Source organism: Nerophis ophidion, linkage group LG07 (genome assembly GCF_033978795.1).
Source record: "Nerophis ophidion isolate RoL-2023_Sa linkage group LG07, RoL_Noph_v1.0, whole genome shotgun sequence".
NCBI lineage: Eukaryota > Metazoa > Chordata > Actinopteri > Syngnathiformes > Syngnathidae > Nerophis > Nerophis ophidion.
In genome coordinates this window covers 30,210,934-30,227,237 of record NC_084617.1, presented here as the reverse complement: position 1 = coordinate 30,227,237, position 16,304 = coordinate 30,210,934, and the positions used below count along the sequence as shown (strand labels likewise).

General features: G+C 46.0%; 1 protein-coding gene across 3 annotated transcripts in view; it reads left to right on the top strand.

The window, feature by feature from the left end:
* rogdi (rogdi atypical leucine zipper) overlaps nt 1-16,304 on the top strand; it is a 38,840-nt gene that overhangs the window by 15,150 nt on the left and 7,386 nt on the right. For all 3 annotated transcript variants that reach the window (XM_061905910.1, XM_061905909.1, XM_061905908.1), the window contains exons 6-10: nt 4,411-4,506; nt 4,564-4,662; nt 12,890-13,003; nt 13,072-13,121; nt 13,837-13,963. In XM_061905910.1, coding sequence (XP_061761894.1) covers nt 4,411-4,506; nt 4,564-4,662; nt 12,890-13,003; nt 13,072-13,121; nt 13,837-13,963 — 486 coding nt within the window. The remainder of the gene's footprint in view (nt 1-4,410; nt 4,507-4,563; nt 4,663-12,889; nt 13,004-13,071; nt 13,122-13,836; nt 13,964-16,304) is intronic.

The window sequence follows — 16,304 nt, the reverse complement described above, 5'->3', positions numbered from 1 at the left end:
TGGTGTTCTTGGGATGCAACTCAGTATTCTTCTTCCTCCAAACACAACGAGTTGAGTTTATACCAAAAAGTTCTATTTTGGTTTCATCTGACCACATGACATTCTCCCAATCCTCTGCTGTATCATCCATGTATCCATTTTGGTATAAACTCAACTCGTCGTGTTTGGAGGAAGAAGAATACTGAGTTGCATCCCAAGAACACCAAACCTACTGTGAAGCATGGGGGTGGAAACATCATGCTTTGGGGCTGTTTTTCTGCTAAGGGGACAGGACGATTGATCCGTGTTAAGGAAAGAATGAATGGGGCCATGTATCGTGAGATTTTAAGCCAAAACCTCCTTCCATCAGTGAGAGCTTTGAATGGTTGACCAAATACTTATTTTCCACCATAATTTACAAATAAATTATTTACAATTCCTACAATGTGAATTCCTGGATTTTTTTTTTCTCATTCAGTCTCTCACTGTTGAAGTATACCTGTGATGAAAATTACAGATCTCTGTCATCATTTTAAGTGGGAAAACTTGCACAATCGGTGGCTGACTAAATACTATTTTGCCCCACTGTATATAATATAGTAACATTCATAATAACATGTAATATACAGTATACATGATGTAAGTATATATGTAATATAGTATCATTTATAATAACATGTCATATATACTTACATTAAGTATTTACATAATGTAGTAGTATTCATAATAACACGCAATATATAGTAGTATCTCCTCTCTGAGCTGCTACCTTACCATGGTAGACGAGTTTGCGTGTCCCAATGATCCTAGGAGCTATGTTGTCTGGGGGCTTTCATGCCCCCTGGTAGGGTCTCCCAAGACAAACAGGTCCTAGGTGAGTGATCAGACAAAGAGCAGCTCAAAGACTTCTATGGAATTACAACAAAATGAACTCGGATTTCCCTTGCCCGGACGCGGGTCACCGGGGCCCAGCTCTGGAGCCAGGCCCGGAGTTGGGGCACGATGGCGAGCGCCTGGTGGCCGGGCCTGTCCCCATGGGGCCCGGCCGGGCACAGCCCGAAGAGGCAACGTGGGTCATCCCTCCAATGGGCTCACCACTCATGGGAGGGGCCATAGAGGTCGGGTGCATTGTGAGCTGGGCAGCAGCCGAAGGCAGGGCACTTGGCGGTCCGATCCTCGGCTACAGAAGCTAGCTCTTGGGACGTGGAACGTCACCTCACTGGGGGGGAAGCAGCCTGAGCTAGTCCGCGAGGTAGAGAAGTTCCGGCTGGATATAGTCGGACTCACCTCGACGCACAGCAAGGGTTCTGGAACCAGTTCTCTCGAGAGGGACTGGACCCTCTTCCACTCTGGCGTTGCCGGCAGTGAGAGGCGACGGGCTGGGGTGGCTATTCTCGTTGCCCCCCGGTTCAAAGCCTGCACGTTTGAGTTCAACCCAGTGGACGAGAGGGTAGCTTCCCTTCGCCTTCGGGTGGGGGGGATGGGTCCTGACTGTTGTTTGTGCTTACGCACCAGACAGCAGTTCAGAATACCCACCCTTTTTGGGTACACTCGAGGGAGTACTGGAAAGTGCACCCCCGGGTGATTCCCTTGTCCTACTGGGGGACTTCAACGCTCATGTTGGCAACGACAGTGAAACCTGGAGAGGCGTGATCGGGAAGAATGGTCGCCCGGATCTAAACCCGAGTGGTGTTTTGTTATTGGACTTTTGTGCTCGTCACGGATTGACCATAACAAACACCATGTTCAAACATAAGTGTGTCCATGTGTGGACTTGGCACCAGGACACCCTAGGCCGCAGTTCCATGATCGACTTTGTAGTTGTGTCATCGGATTTGCGGCCTCATGTTCTGGACACTCGGGTGAAGAGAGGGGCGGAGCTTTCTACCGATCACCACCTGGTGGTGAGTTGGCTGCGATGGTGGGGGAGGATGCCGGACAGACCTGGCAGGCCCAAGCGCATTGTGAGGGTCTGCTGGGAACGTCTGGCAGAGTCTCCTGTCAGAGAGTTTCAATTCACACCTCCAGGAGAACTTTGAACATGTCACGAGGGAGGTGCGGGACATTGAGTCCGAGTGGACCATGTTCCGAACCTCTATTGTCGAGGCGGCTGATTGGAGCTGTGGCCGCAAGGTTGTTGGTGCCTGTCGTGGCGGTAATCCCAGAACCCGTTGGTGGACACCAGCAGTGAGGGATGCTGTCAAGCTGAAGAAGGAGTCCTATCGGGTTCTTTTGGCTCATAGGACTCCGGAGGCTGTGGACGGGTACCGACGGGCCAAGCGGTGTGCAGCTTTAGCGGTCGCGGAGGGAAAAACTCGGACATGGGAAGAGTTCGGGGAAGCCATGGAAAACGACTTCCGGACGGCTTCGAAGCGATTCTGGACATACGCCGCCTCAGGAAGGGGAAGCAGTGCACTATCAACACCGTGTATGGTGCGGATGGTGCGGATGGTGTTCTGCTGACTTTGACTGCGGATGTTGTGGATCGGTGGAGGGAATACTTCGAAGACCTCCTCAATCCCACATACACGTCTTCCTTTGAGGAAGCGGTGCCTGGGGATTCTGTGGTGAGCTCTCCGTTTTCTGGTGCTGAGGTAGTTGAAAAGCTCCTCGGCGGCTAGGCCCCGGGGGCGGTACCTTTTGGATTGGCAGACCGGGGTGGTGGTCCCTCTCTTTAAGAAGGGGGACCGGAGGGTGTGTTCCAACTATCGTGGGATCACACTCCTCAGCCTTCCCGGTAAGGTTTATTCAGGTGTACAGGAGAGGAGGCTGCGCCGGATAGTCGAACCTCGGATTCAGGAGGAACAGTGTGGTTTTCGTCCTGGTCGTGGAACTGTGGACCAGCTCTATACTCTCGGCAGGGTTCTTGAGGGTGCATGGGAGTTTGCCCAACCAGTCTACATGTGCTTTGTGGACTTGGAGAAGGCATTCGACCGTGTCCCTCGGGAAGTCCTGTGGGGAGTGCTCAGAGAGTATGGGGTACCGGACTGTCTTATTGTGGCAGTCCGCTCCCTGTATGACCAGTGTCAGAGCTTGGTCCGCATTGCTGGCAGTAGGTCGGACACGTTTCCAGTGAGAGTTGGACTCCGCCAAGGCTGTCCTTTGTCACAGATTCTGTTCATAACTGTTATGGACAGAATTTCTAGGCGCAGCCAAGGCGTTGAGGGGATCCGGTTTGGTGGCCACGGGATTAGGTCTTTGCTTTTTGCAGATGATGTAGTCCTGACGGCTTCATCTGGCCGGGATCTTCAGCTCTCACTGGATCGGTTCGCAGCCGAGTGTGAAGCGACCGGAATGAGAATCAGCACCTCCAAGTCCGAGTCCATGGTTCTCGCCCGGAAAAGGGTGGAGTGCCATCTCCGGGTTGTGGAGGAGACCCTGCCCCAAGTGGAGGAGTTCAAGTACCTAGGAGTCTTGTTCACGATTGGGGGAAGAGTGGATCGTGAGATCGACAGGCGGATCGGTGCGGCGTCTTCAGTAATGCGGACGTTGTATCGATCCGTTGTGGTGAAGAAAGAGCTGAGCCGGAAGGCAAAGCTCTCGATTTACCGGTCGATCTACGTTCCCATCCTCACCTATGGTCATGAGCTTTGGGTCATGACCGAAAGGATAAGATCACAGGTACAAGCGGCCGAAATGAGTTTCCTCCGCCGGGTGGCGGGGCTCTCCCTTAGAGATAGGGTGAGAAGCTCTGCCATCCGGGAGGAGCTCAACGTAAAGCCGCTGCTCCTTCACATCGAGAGGAGCCAGATGAGGTGGTTCGGGCATCTGGTCAGGATGCCACCCGAACGCCTCCCTAGGGAGGTGTTTAGGGCACGTCCAGCTGGTAGGAGTCCACGGGGAAGACCCAGGACACGTTGGGAAGACTATGTCTCCCGGCTGGCCTGGGAACGCCTCGGGATCCCCGGGAAGAGCTAGACGAAGTGGCTGGAGAGAGGGAAGTCTGGGCTTCCCTGCTTAGGCTGCTGTCCCCGCAACCCGACATCGGATAAGCGGAAGATGATGGATGGATGGATATAGTAGTATTCATAATAACATGTAATATTTACAAAATGTAAGTATATATGTAATATATTAACATTCATAATAACATGTAATATATACATGATGTAAGTATATATGTATTGTAGTAATATTCCTAATAACTTGTAATATTTACCTATTTTGATTATTTTAAGCATACGGCAGCGTATTAATCACTTCCCCTTAAATTAAAGTACCAATGATTGTCACACACACACTAGGTGTGGTGAAATGTGTCCTCTGCATTTGACCCATCACCCTTGATCTCTCCGTGGGAGGAGAGGGGAGCAGTGGGCAGCAGCGGTGCCGCGCCCTACAAATCCTGGCAGACTTTGACTTGTCAGTGGTGCAAAAAGAGTGTTCATGTTTTTATTTACCACTGAACTGACTTGTGTGTCCTCGTGTCAGATCCAGGACGCTCGCAACCATGTGACCCAGGCTCTTCAGCTGCTGAGCAGCCATGACGACAGCTATCACTTCAAGACGGGGGCGGAAGTGAACAAGGTCTGTTGTTGACAGCAACCGTCTGACGTGCGCTGATATTGATGTTTACTTCTGCAGCTGATGGACGCTGTGATGCTGCAGCTGACACGCGCACGAAACCGCCTCACCACCCCGGCATCCATGACGCTGCCTGAGCTGGCCACCAGCGGGCTGATGGTACAAACACGTAGAGCTGCTGTTGCTTGGAAAAGTTAAAGTTCACTAGGGGTTCATTCTGCCGCTCGTACTAGCAATCATCCATGTGTGAGATCAACTGATGTCGATACCGATCACATGTGTTTACTGTAAATTGTTCGATATTGTTATGGTAAGTTTAACAACATCAACACAATATTGTAACTACTTTATTTTCCAAACTACAGAACACACCGGCACACAATCTACATTTTAGAAAAAAAATATTTGTCCATATATAAGCCGCACCCACTAATTTTCGGAGGGAAAATATTTTTCCATATATTAGCTGCACTGGACTATAAGCCAAACCCACCAAATTTCAGAAGAAAATATCTTTCCACATATTAGCCGCATCAGACTATAAGCCGCATCCCCTACATTTTAGAGAAAGAAAAGAGGATTTTCATACACTAGCCTAGGGCTGGGCGATTTGGCCTTTTATTAATATCTCAATATTTTTAGGCCATGTCACGATACACGATATATATCTCGAAATTTTGCCTTAGCCTTGAATGAACACTTGATGCATATAATAACAGCAGTATGATGATTCTGCGTCTACATAAAAACATTCTTGTTCATACAGCATTAATATATGCTAATTTTCAACTTCCATGCAGAGAGGGAAATCACAACTAAGTCAATTTACCAAAACTGTGTTTATTAAACAGTTATTAAGCATTGGCACAAACATTCGTGTAATTTCCAAAACAGAAAGTGCAAGATTGTCAGAGACTTCTAAAAACAAGCTATTAGTACACTTTTGTGCATGATGTCACTAAGATGACGTATCAAAACACTAAATTGAAGTGCACTTTTTGTATAGGACGCCACTACAATATTTTAAAAGAAAATGCACTTTTGTGCATGATGTCACACAAGATATTTCAAAAACTGTCAAATAAATATGAGCTGCATAATAGGAAATCAAATAGTGTATGGCCTTCGCTATGTGGTAGGTTGCGGATGTCATCTCCTTCTGTTGACTATTTTTTTCATACGGTGTTGATCTGGAAATGGTTGCTTCGGCATTTTGAGGGTGTGGCACCGAACTGAGATGTTGACATGCAGAGTTTCAAGCACACCTTATTCTTTAGCGGGTGACTTTTCAAATGATGCTACAAATTAGCAGTGCTGCAAAATTTTGGGGCAACGCTTTTGCCGCATACTTGACATATTACGGTTGTCTGTTCAACATCTTCCCGCTTGAAACCAAACGACCGCCAGACGATGGACCCCATGCTGTTTCTCTTGGGAATTAATTTTTCATCCATTTGTTACCAGATTCGCACCTTCTTTCTCTCTCTCGTATTACCCACTCGCACCGCTGCGCTAGCACCACAGCTAACGTTACCCATGTCGCTACCTCTCTGCTCCGCGAGGGTGTATGATGTTGCAGGCGTGACAGTATGTGACGTATGTAAGAAGGTGCACTTGTTTTATGTCTCTGTGAGAAGGAGACACAAGAAAGAGTGGGAAGAGCCTGTAGTGTAATGCTCGCAGCTAAAAGCATCTGGGTGAGAACGTATGCTGGAATATCACAATATAGTCATTTTCTATATTGCACAGAGGCAAACCCGCAAAATATATTTGATATATCGTCCGGCCCTACATTAGCCTTACTGTATATAATGATTATATTTATGTATGCACTGGCTTATAAGTCCGCACCAGACTTATAAGCCACACCCACCAAATTTTTTAAGAAAATATATTATTTCCTTATATTAGCCGCACCGGGCTATAATCATAAGCCATACCCACCAAATTTTAAAAGAAAATATAATTTTTCCATTTATTAACTGCACCAGACTATTATCCGCACCACATTATTAGAGGGGAAAAAAGTTTTCCACATATTATCCGCACTGGACTATCAGCCGCAACAACAAAATTTTACAGGAAAAAAAAAAAATGTTCCATATATAAGCTGCAACGAATCATAACTCGCACCCACAAGTTTTTAGAAGAATTTTTTTCCCCCCCATATATTCCCTAAAAGCCGCGCCCACCAAAGTTTTTGAGGGAAAAAAAGAAAAGTTTCGATATATTGGCTGCACCGGGCAATAGGCCACACCCACTATTTTTTTATGAGAGAAAAAGAAAGGGTTCCATATATGAGCCGCACCGGACTATAATCCTCACCCACTAAATATTTGAATTATTCTTTCCATACGTTATCCACACCAGACTATAAACCGAACCCAGCAAATTTCAAAAGAAAATATTTTCCACATATTAGCCGCACCGGACTATAAGCCGAACCCCCTACATTTTAGAGAAAGAAAAGAAAGGTTTTCATACATTTGCCGTACTGGACTTTAAGCCGCACCCACCCAACTTCAGGGAAAAATATTTTCTCATATTAGCCGCACTGGACTATAAACTGCACCAACCAAACTTTAGGGAAAAATATTTTCCCATATATTAGCTGGATTATAAACCGCACCTACCAGATTTCAGACGAAAATATAATTTTTCCATTTATTAGCTGCACCCGGCTAATATATGGAAAGTATTAGCTATATATAAGCCGCACCCACCAAATTTTACAAGAAAATCTTATTTTTCCATATACCCACCAAATTTTCGAGGAAAAAAAGAAAGATTTCCATATATGAGTTGCACCGGACTATAAGCCACACCTACCAGTTTTAGAAGAAAATATTAATTTCCATATATTAACTGCACCGGACTATAAACCGTGCCCACCAAATTGTTGCAGAAAAAAAGAAATGTTTCCATATATTAGCCCACCTTACTTATAAGCCACACCCACCAAATTTTTAAAGAAAATATGATCTTTCCATATATTAGCCGCACTGGGCTATAAGCCGCACCCACCAAATTTTTGTTTTCTATTTTCTTTAGTGGGTGCGGCTAATATATGGAAAAATATTATCTTCTAAAATTTACTGGGTGCAGCTTATATAGGGGATTTTTTATTTTTATTTTTTTTGTAGTTTAGTAGGTGCGATTTATAGTCCAGTGCAGCCATATTTGCCAACCCTCCCGGATTTTTCGGGAGACCCACGAAATTCAGCGCCTCTCCTGAAAATCTCCCGAAATTCAGGCGGAGCTGGAGGCCACGCCCCCTCCAGCTCCATGTGGACCTGACTCAGCAATGTTGTGACCCTCTTAAACAGGACAATACTGCCATCTATTGTACATAGAATAGAATAGAATAGAATGTACTTTATTGATCCCTGGGGGGAATTCAGCACCAGTTTGCTCACAATAAACAATGATAATAATAAATAATATAATACATATAATATATTATATATATAATATATGAATAATATAAATATATTCTACATATATTCTACATTTAAGTGCAGTCAAGGAACATATGCATTAGGGAGTCTGTTCTGAAGCCCACAGTAAAGAGACGCAACTTCATCACGTCGCCTGGTTATTGACTCCAACCCAATATATTACACAGTCGACAAGCAAAATGAAGAAATACGCTTGCAAGTTCCAAAACGTATGGAAACAAGAATTTCAGTTTATCCAGGAGAGTTCGAAGGGGAAGGGGTATGTTGCCTGTAAATTTTGTAGAACAGACTTCTCCATTGAACACGGTGGCCGAACGGATATACTCAGTCATGAACGGTCAGCGAAGCACAAAGCGTCAGCAGCGCAGCATCATTCACAACCCAGTATTATGGGCCACCTCGCAAAATGGAGACCCGATAGTGTATCTTATGCTGAGACAAAGATGGCTATGCTGATAGCTGGAAGCAACATCCCGTTCTCATTTGCGGATGTCTACAACAAATCCGTGATGGATATGTTCCCAGATTCGGAGATCGCTCGCCAGTACGCAAATGGCAGAACAAAGGTTATTCAAATAGTGAAAGGTAAGTGTTGTTGTTGTTTTTTAGTAACCAGCAAGCACAATACAGTTAGTAGAACAACTGTGTTTTTTTTACTGTGTATTTGATAGGTGCCGTCGGAAATACAACTATTTATTTTATTCATATATATAATAAAATAAATATATATAGCTAGAATTCACTGAAAGTCAAGTATTTCATATATATATATATATATATATATATATATATATATATATATATATATATATATGAAATACTCCAGTTAGTGAATTATACTCCTCCCCTCTTAACCACCCCACCTCCCAAAATCCGAGGTCTCAAGGTTGGCAAGTATGAGTGCAGCTAAGATATGAAAACATTTGTAAAATTATAGTCCGGTGCGGCTAAAATATGGAAACCTTATTGTTTGTTTGTTTTGTTTAGTGCGTGCGGCTAATAGTCTGATGCAGCTAATATATGGTAAAATATTTTCCTGTAAGTGGGTGCCTCTTACATGGGGGGGGTTGGTTTTTTAGTTTGCTTGTTTAGTGGGTGCAGTTTATAGTCCAGTGCGGCTAACATCCATCCATCCATCCATCATCTTCGGCTTAACCGAGGTCGGGTCGCGGGGGCAGCAGCCTAAGCAGGGAAGCCCAGACTTCCCTCTCTCCAGCCACGTCGTCTAGCTCTTCCCGGGGGATCCCGAGGCGTTCCCAGGCCAGCCGGGAGACATAGTCTTCCCAACGTGTCCTGGGTCTTCCCCGTGGCCTCCTACCAGCTGGACGTGCCCTAAACACCTCCCTAGGGAGGCGTTCGGGTGGCATCCTGACCAGATGCCCGAACCACCTCACCTGGCTCCTCTCGATGTGGAGGAGCAGCGGCTTTACGTTGAGCTCCTCCCGGATGGTAGAGCTTCTCACCCTATCTCTAAGGGAGAGCCCCGCCACCCGGCGGAGGAAACTCATTTCGGCCGCTTGTACCGTGATCTTATCCTTTCGGTCATGACCCAAAGCTCATGACCATAGGTGAGGATGGGAACGTAGATCGACCGGTAAATTGAGAGCTTTGCCTTCCGGCTCAGCTCCTTCTTCACCACAACGGATCGGTACAACGTCCGCATTACTGAAGACGCCGCACCGGAATGAGAATCAGCACCTCCAAGTCCGAGTCCATGGTTCTCGCCCGGAAAAGGGTGGAGTGCCATCTCCGGGTTGGGGAGGAGACCCTGCCCCAAGTGGAGGAGTTCAAGTACCTAAGAGTCTTGTTCACGAGTGGGGGAAGAGTGGATCGTGAGATCGACAGGCGGATCGGTACAACGTCCGCATTACTGAAGACGCCGCACCGATCCGCCTGTCGATCTCACGATCCACTCTTCCCCCACTCGTGAACAAGACTCTTAGGTACTTGAACTCCTCCACTTGGGGCAGAGTCTCCTCCCCAACCCGGAGATGGCACTCCACCCTTTTCCGGGCGAGAACCATGGACTCGGACTTGGAGGTGCTGATTCTCATTCCGGTCGCTTCACACTCGGCTGCGAACCGATCCAGTGAGGGCTGAAGATCCCGGCCAGATGAAGCCATCAGGACTACATCATCTACAAAAAGCAAAGACCTAATCCCGTGGCCACCAAACCGGATCCCCTCAACGCCTTGGCTGCGCCTAGAAATTCTGTCCATAAAAGTTATGAACAGAATCGGTGACAAAGGACAGCCTTGGCGGAGTCCAACCCTCACTGGAAACGTGTCCGACCTACTGCCAGCAATGCGGACCAAGCTCTGACACTGGTCATACAGGGAGCGGACTGCCACAATAAGACAGTCCGGTACCCCATACTCTCTGAGCACTCCCCACAGGACTTCCCGAGGGACACGGTCGAATGCCTTCTCCAAGTCCACAAAGCACATGTAGACTGGTTGGGCAAACTCCCATGCACCCTCAAGAACCCTGCCGAGAGTATAAAGCTGGTCCACAGTTCCACTACCAGGACGAAAACCACACTGTTCCTCCTGAATCCGAAGTTCGTCTATCCGGCGAAGCCTCCTCTCCAGTACACCTGAATAAACCTTACCGGGAAGGCTGAGGAGTGTGATCCCACGATAGTTGGAACACACCCTCCGGTCCCCCTTCTTAAAGAGAGGGACCATATTGGGGGCGTGCCTTAAAGGCACTGCCTTTAGCGCCCTCTAAGACCTGTCGTCACGTCCGCTTTTCCTCCATACAAACAGTGTGCCGGTCCAGTCACATAATATATGCGGCTTCTACACAGAGGTATGTGAATGCAACGCATACTTAGTCAACAGCCATACAGGTCGCACTGAGGATGGCCGTATAAACAACTTTAACACTGTTACAAATAGGGCTGGGTATTGCCAAGGACCTCACGATACGATACGCATCACGATACTTGTCACGATACGATACGATATTGCGATATTAAAAGTTTTGCGATACATGCGATATATTGCAATATTCTACATAGTTAACTGAAAAATGTAAAATGCACTATGCATCTTAAAATTACTTGGAGATCTTTGAGCAGGTGGGCATGGACCGGTGCAACTGCTGATAGTGTTGGAGTTTTCTCCTCTTCCATAGCAACAGTTGCAGTCTTCATTGGCTTCATAACTGTCACGATTTCTTCAGCAGCTGTGACGTCTGTTTCAGTGAGGGTACACACGTCCTTCTCACACTTTCTTACTTCACCTGACAGCAGGGCAGCAGCGATGGCCGGCTGTTGCTCAAGAAAGCGCTGGGGCATGTCGTGTGCACTGTTCCACCTGGTCAGAGTGTCAGTCATCAGTTTGTGTTTGTCCAGGTTGAGAAGTTTTTGCTTTTCCTTTAAGACATGGCTCGCTGTGGTGCTGCGTCTAAAAAAGCTGATGATGCGCCTCACTTTTCCCAACAAGCGGGCGACTGCTGGTAACTTAAGTGCGCGCTGGGAAGCCAAATTGAGGATGTGAGCGAAGCATCGACAATGCAGCATGCCCGCTAACCCTGCTGCGAGGGTCATGTTCGTCGCATTGTCCGTGACCACAGCTGGGTCCTTATCCAGTAAGCCCCATTCCTCCACTGCGCTTCTCAGTAGAGCAGCGATGTTGCTGCCAGTATGGCTCTCGTACATCGCCCTCGTCTGCAACACGTGTGTCACCAGGTAGCGGCACAGCGACACCTGGCGGAGCGGAGGTCGCACTGCATTTACAGTCTGTCTGAAAAACATGTTTTTTTATTTTTATCGAGATTCAAACTTTGAGTATCGATATTGAATCGGAAGAGAACGTATCGCGATGTATTGCTATATCGATATTTTTGCCCACCCCTAGTTAAAAATATGTGCCACACTGTAAACCCACACCAAACAAGAATAACAAACACATTTCGGGAGAACATCCGCACCGTAACACAACAAAACAAATACCCAGAACCCCCTGCTGCAATAACTCTTCCGGGATGCTACAATATAAACCCCACGCTACCAACAACCCCCCTCCATTTATTTTCAAATTTATTAGCCTGTGGAAAAAGTTAGTGTTGATATTTACCTCAGAAGGCTGCAAATAGAAAAAATGCATTCCATTTTTTATTAAAATGTTATTTAATATGCCATTGTTTTTTCATTTGTTTTTTGAAAGTTGATTTTGCACTATTAAGTTATATAAGCGTTGCTTGTTCCATATTCCGTGTTAAAGCAAATCAGTGTAGCAAACTGAGCAATAATTATTATTTTTTTATTATTATTATTATTATTATTTGAAACTCGATTTTGCATGTCACTATAAAGTTATATAAGCCTTGCTTGTTCAATATTCAATGCAAAACTTGTTGGGGTCCCTATCAAAAGGTTAATTTGTTCAACCTTGGCCCGCGTCTTTGTCCAGTTTAAAATTTTGGCCCACTCTGTATTTGAGTTCAACACCACTGGTTTAGTGGGTGCGGTATATAGTCCAGTGCGGCTAACATATGAAAATAATTTTTTTTTGTAGAATTTAGTGGGTGCAGCTTGTCGTCTGGTGGGGCTAACATATAAAAAAAAAACAATTTTTGTAAAAATTTGGTGGGTGCGGCTTATAGTCCGGTGCGGCTAATATTTGGAAACCGTTTTTGTTTTGTTTTATTTTTTATTTAGTGGGTGTGGCTAATGGTCTGGTGTGGTTGATATCCATCCATCGATTTTCTACCGCTTGTCCCTCTTCGGGTGATATATGGAAACCAAATTTGTTTTTCCAATTTAGTGGTTAAGACTATCATATGTAAACATTTTATTTTATTTTCAAATATAGTGAGTGTGGCTTATATACTGGTGCGCTAAGGTAAACTGAGCAAATACTTTTTGTGACCTTTCCCCCCACACGCCCTAACACGTGGTCACGTGTTTGTCCTCATTGTAGAAGATGTTCACTCCTCCGATGCCCGGTGATGTGATGGTGAACTTCTACATCAACTTGAGTAAACTTTGCCTGACAGTTTACCAACTCCACGTGCTGCCGTCCAACACCACCAAGGTAGGAACCAACGTGAGCTGCCCCACAGGAAGTTGCATTCTAACACCTCTGTTTGGTCTTTGTGTCAGTATTTCAAGCCTTCTGGCAGCTCGGTGCTACACAGTCCTGGAGCCATGTTGTAAGTTCCAGTCTTGCCCAGTATCAACCACTTTTTATTCTCATGTCATCACGTTACAGATGAATTCATGGTTTGTGAGGGGTCACAGCATACAGAAACATGGACGTGTTATGAAACCGTGTGTGTCGCATTGAGAACCAAAACATGTCACCCATTTGGTGTGGGTACCGTTCACTTTGAACCGATACGGTAACAATTCCCCATACCTAAAAAATCGATAACAATCGGTACAAATTTTGGGTACTTTTGTTTGTTGATAAATATTGTTTTTGATAATAAAATGTTATTGTGACATTCAAAAAGTGTTATTATTATGATAACTGCTGTCCAGTTTTATTATCACAGTCTCATTTGCAAGTATGACATCAAGTTGTAATTACAGTTGCAAGTCCAAGACATTAGATGGCAGTAGTATGTAGCTTTTGGTGTTTTTTTTGTTTTTGCGCCCTGAAAGTGTTAATATTGTAAGTACAGTAGGGGCGCGCCTAAGGTTTTGATCCAATTCCAATTCCTGGAGTGACGATTCGATTCAGAATAGATTGTTGATTCAAACCGATTCCCGTCATGTATTATTTGGTTTAGTAATTATGATGGAATGTTTTCAAAACAGGTCACAGCCAGGTTAAAAAGCGCTTTCTGGTTGCACAAAGATGGCCCACAACTTCCATTTACATCACAAAATATTATTATTTTGTCTTCTATCTTCACTCTACAGTGAACTCAACAATAACCGCTTTGAAGTCAGCCATGTTCACAAGGTGGAGTGTGTTGTTCCTTGGCTCAACGACACCTTGGTCTTCTTCACCATCTCACTGCAGCTCTGTCAGCAGCTCAAGGACAAGGTACATCATAAAATACATTGTTTGTAACTCTTACCTCATATGTAACTCTATCTTACATCATATGTAACTATCTTGCATAATAACATACATCATATGTAACTATATTACAACATATGTAACTATTTTACATCCTATCTCATATGTACCTCATCTTACATCATATCTCATATGTAACTCTATCTCACCATCCATCCAACCATCTTCTTCCGCTTATCCGAGGTCGGGGGACGGGGGCAGCAGCCTAAGCAGGGAAGCCCAGACTTCCCTCTCCTCAGCCACTTCGTCCAGCTCCTCCCGGGGGATCCCGAGGCATTCCCAGGTCAGCCGGGAGACATAGTCTTCCCAACGTGTCCTGGGTCTTCCCCATGGCCTCCTACCGGTCGGACGTGCCCTAAACACCTCCCTAGGGAGGCGTTCGGGTGGCATCCTGACCAGATGCCCGAACCACCTCACCTGGCTCCTCTCGATGTGGATGAGCAGCGGCTTTACTTTGAGCTCCTCCCGGATGGCAGAGCTTCTCACCCTATCTCTAAGGGAGAGCCCTGCCACACGGCGGAGGAAACTCATTTCGGCCGCTTGTACCCGTGATCTTGTCCTTTCTGTCATGACCAAAGCTCATGACCAGAGGTGAGGTTGGGAACGTAGATTGACCGGTAAATTGAGAGCTTGGCCTTCCTGCTCAGCTCCTTCTTTACCACAACGGATCGATACAGCGTCTGCATTACTGAAGACGCCGCACCGTTCTGCCTGTCTATATCACAATCCACTCTTCCCTCACTTGTGAACAAGACTCCTAGGTACTTGAACCCCTCCACTTGGAGCAGGGTCTTCTCCCCAACCCGGAGATGGCACTCCACCCTATTCCGGGTGAGAACCATGGACTCGGACTCGGATTTGGAGTTGCTGATTCTCATTCCGGTCACTTTACACTCGGCTGCGAACCGATCCAGTGAGAGCTGAAGATCTCGGTCAGATGGAGACATCAGGACCACATCTTCTGCAAAAAACAGAGACTTAATCCCGCTGCCACCAAACCGGAACCCCTCAACGCCTTGACTGCGCCTAGAAATTCTGTCCATAAAAGTTATGAACAGAATCGGTGACAGAGGACAGTCTTGGCGGAGTCCAACCCTCACTGGAAACGTGTCCGGCGTACTGCCAGCAATGCGGACCAAGCTCTGAAACTGATCGTACAGGGAGCGGACCGCCACAATCAGACTGTCCGATACCCCATACTCACTGAGCACTCCCCACAGGACTTCCCTGGGGACACGGCAATGCCTTCTCCAAGTCCACAAAGCACAAAACTCCCATGCAACCTCAAGGACCCTTCCGGGAGTAAAGTTAAAGTACCAATGATTGTCACACACACACTAGGTGTGGCGAAATTATTCTCTGCATTTGACCCATTACCCTTGCTCACCCCCTGGGAGGTGACGGGAGCAGTGGGCAGTAGCGGTGCCCCGCCCGGGAATCATCTTTGGTGATTTAACCCCCAATTCGAACTCTTGATGCTGAGTGCCAAGCAGGGAGGTAATGGGTCCCATTTTTATAATCTTTGGTATGACTCGGCCGGGATTTGAACTCACGACCCACCGATCTCAGGGCGGACACTCTAACCACTATACCACTGTGTAGGTTTGGTAGGGTTGTATAGAGCTGGTCCAAAGTTCCACAGCCAGGACGAACACCACACTGTTCCTCCTGAATCCGAGGTTCGGCTATCCGGCGTAGCCTCCTCTCCAGTACACCTGAATAAACCTTACCGGGAAGGATGAGGAGTGTGTTTCCACGATAGTTGGAATACACCCTCTGGTTCCCCTTCTTAAAAAGAGGAATCACCAGGATATTATCAAAGTGTTTTTATCAATCATGGTTTTACAATGTATTTTTATTTCCAAGGGTAATACTAACCGTCTTGTGTTTTACTGCGGTTTATCAATGATCAAATAAAGACTTGATATGACCAATCGAGTCTATGATTACGAAGCCATGAAGCCTACTTGGACGAGAGAATAAACGTCTCTGAGGACAAACTGAACAGTCCGGTTTCTATCGATTGAAGGTCCTGAGAGTACGACAACATAGACTTTAATAATACCGTTAATTGTTACACCTTGTACCGTGAATTGATTAACGTGGACCCCGACTTAAAAAAGTTGAAAAACTTATTCGGGTGTTACCATTTAGTGGTCAATTGTACAGAATATGTACTGTACTGTGCAATCTACTAATAAAAGTTTCAATCAATCAATCAAACCACTTGAGGTAGCTTATGTTAGCGGGTCAGCAATTAGCGCTAATAACTACAGTAACATTGCACTTTTAGCTTTGTCATTAA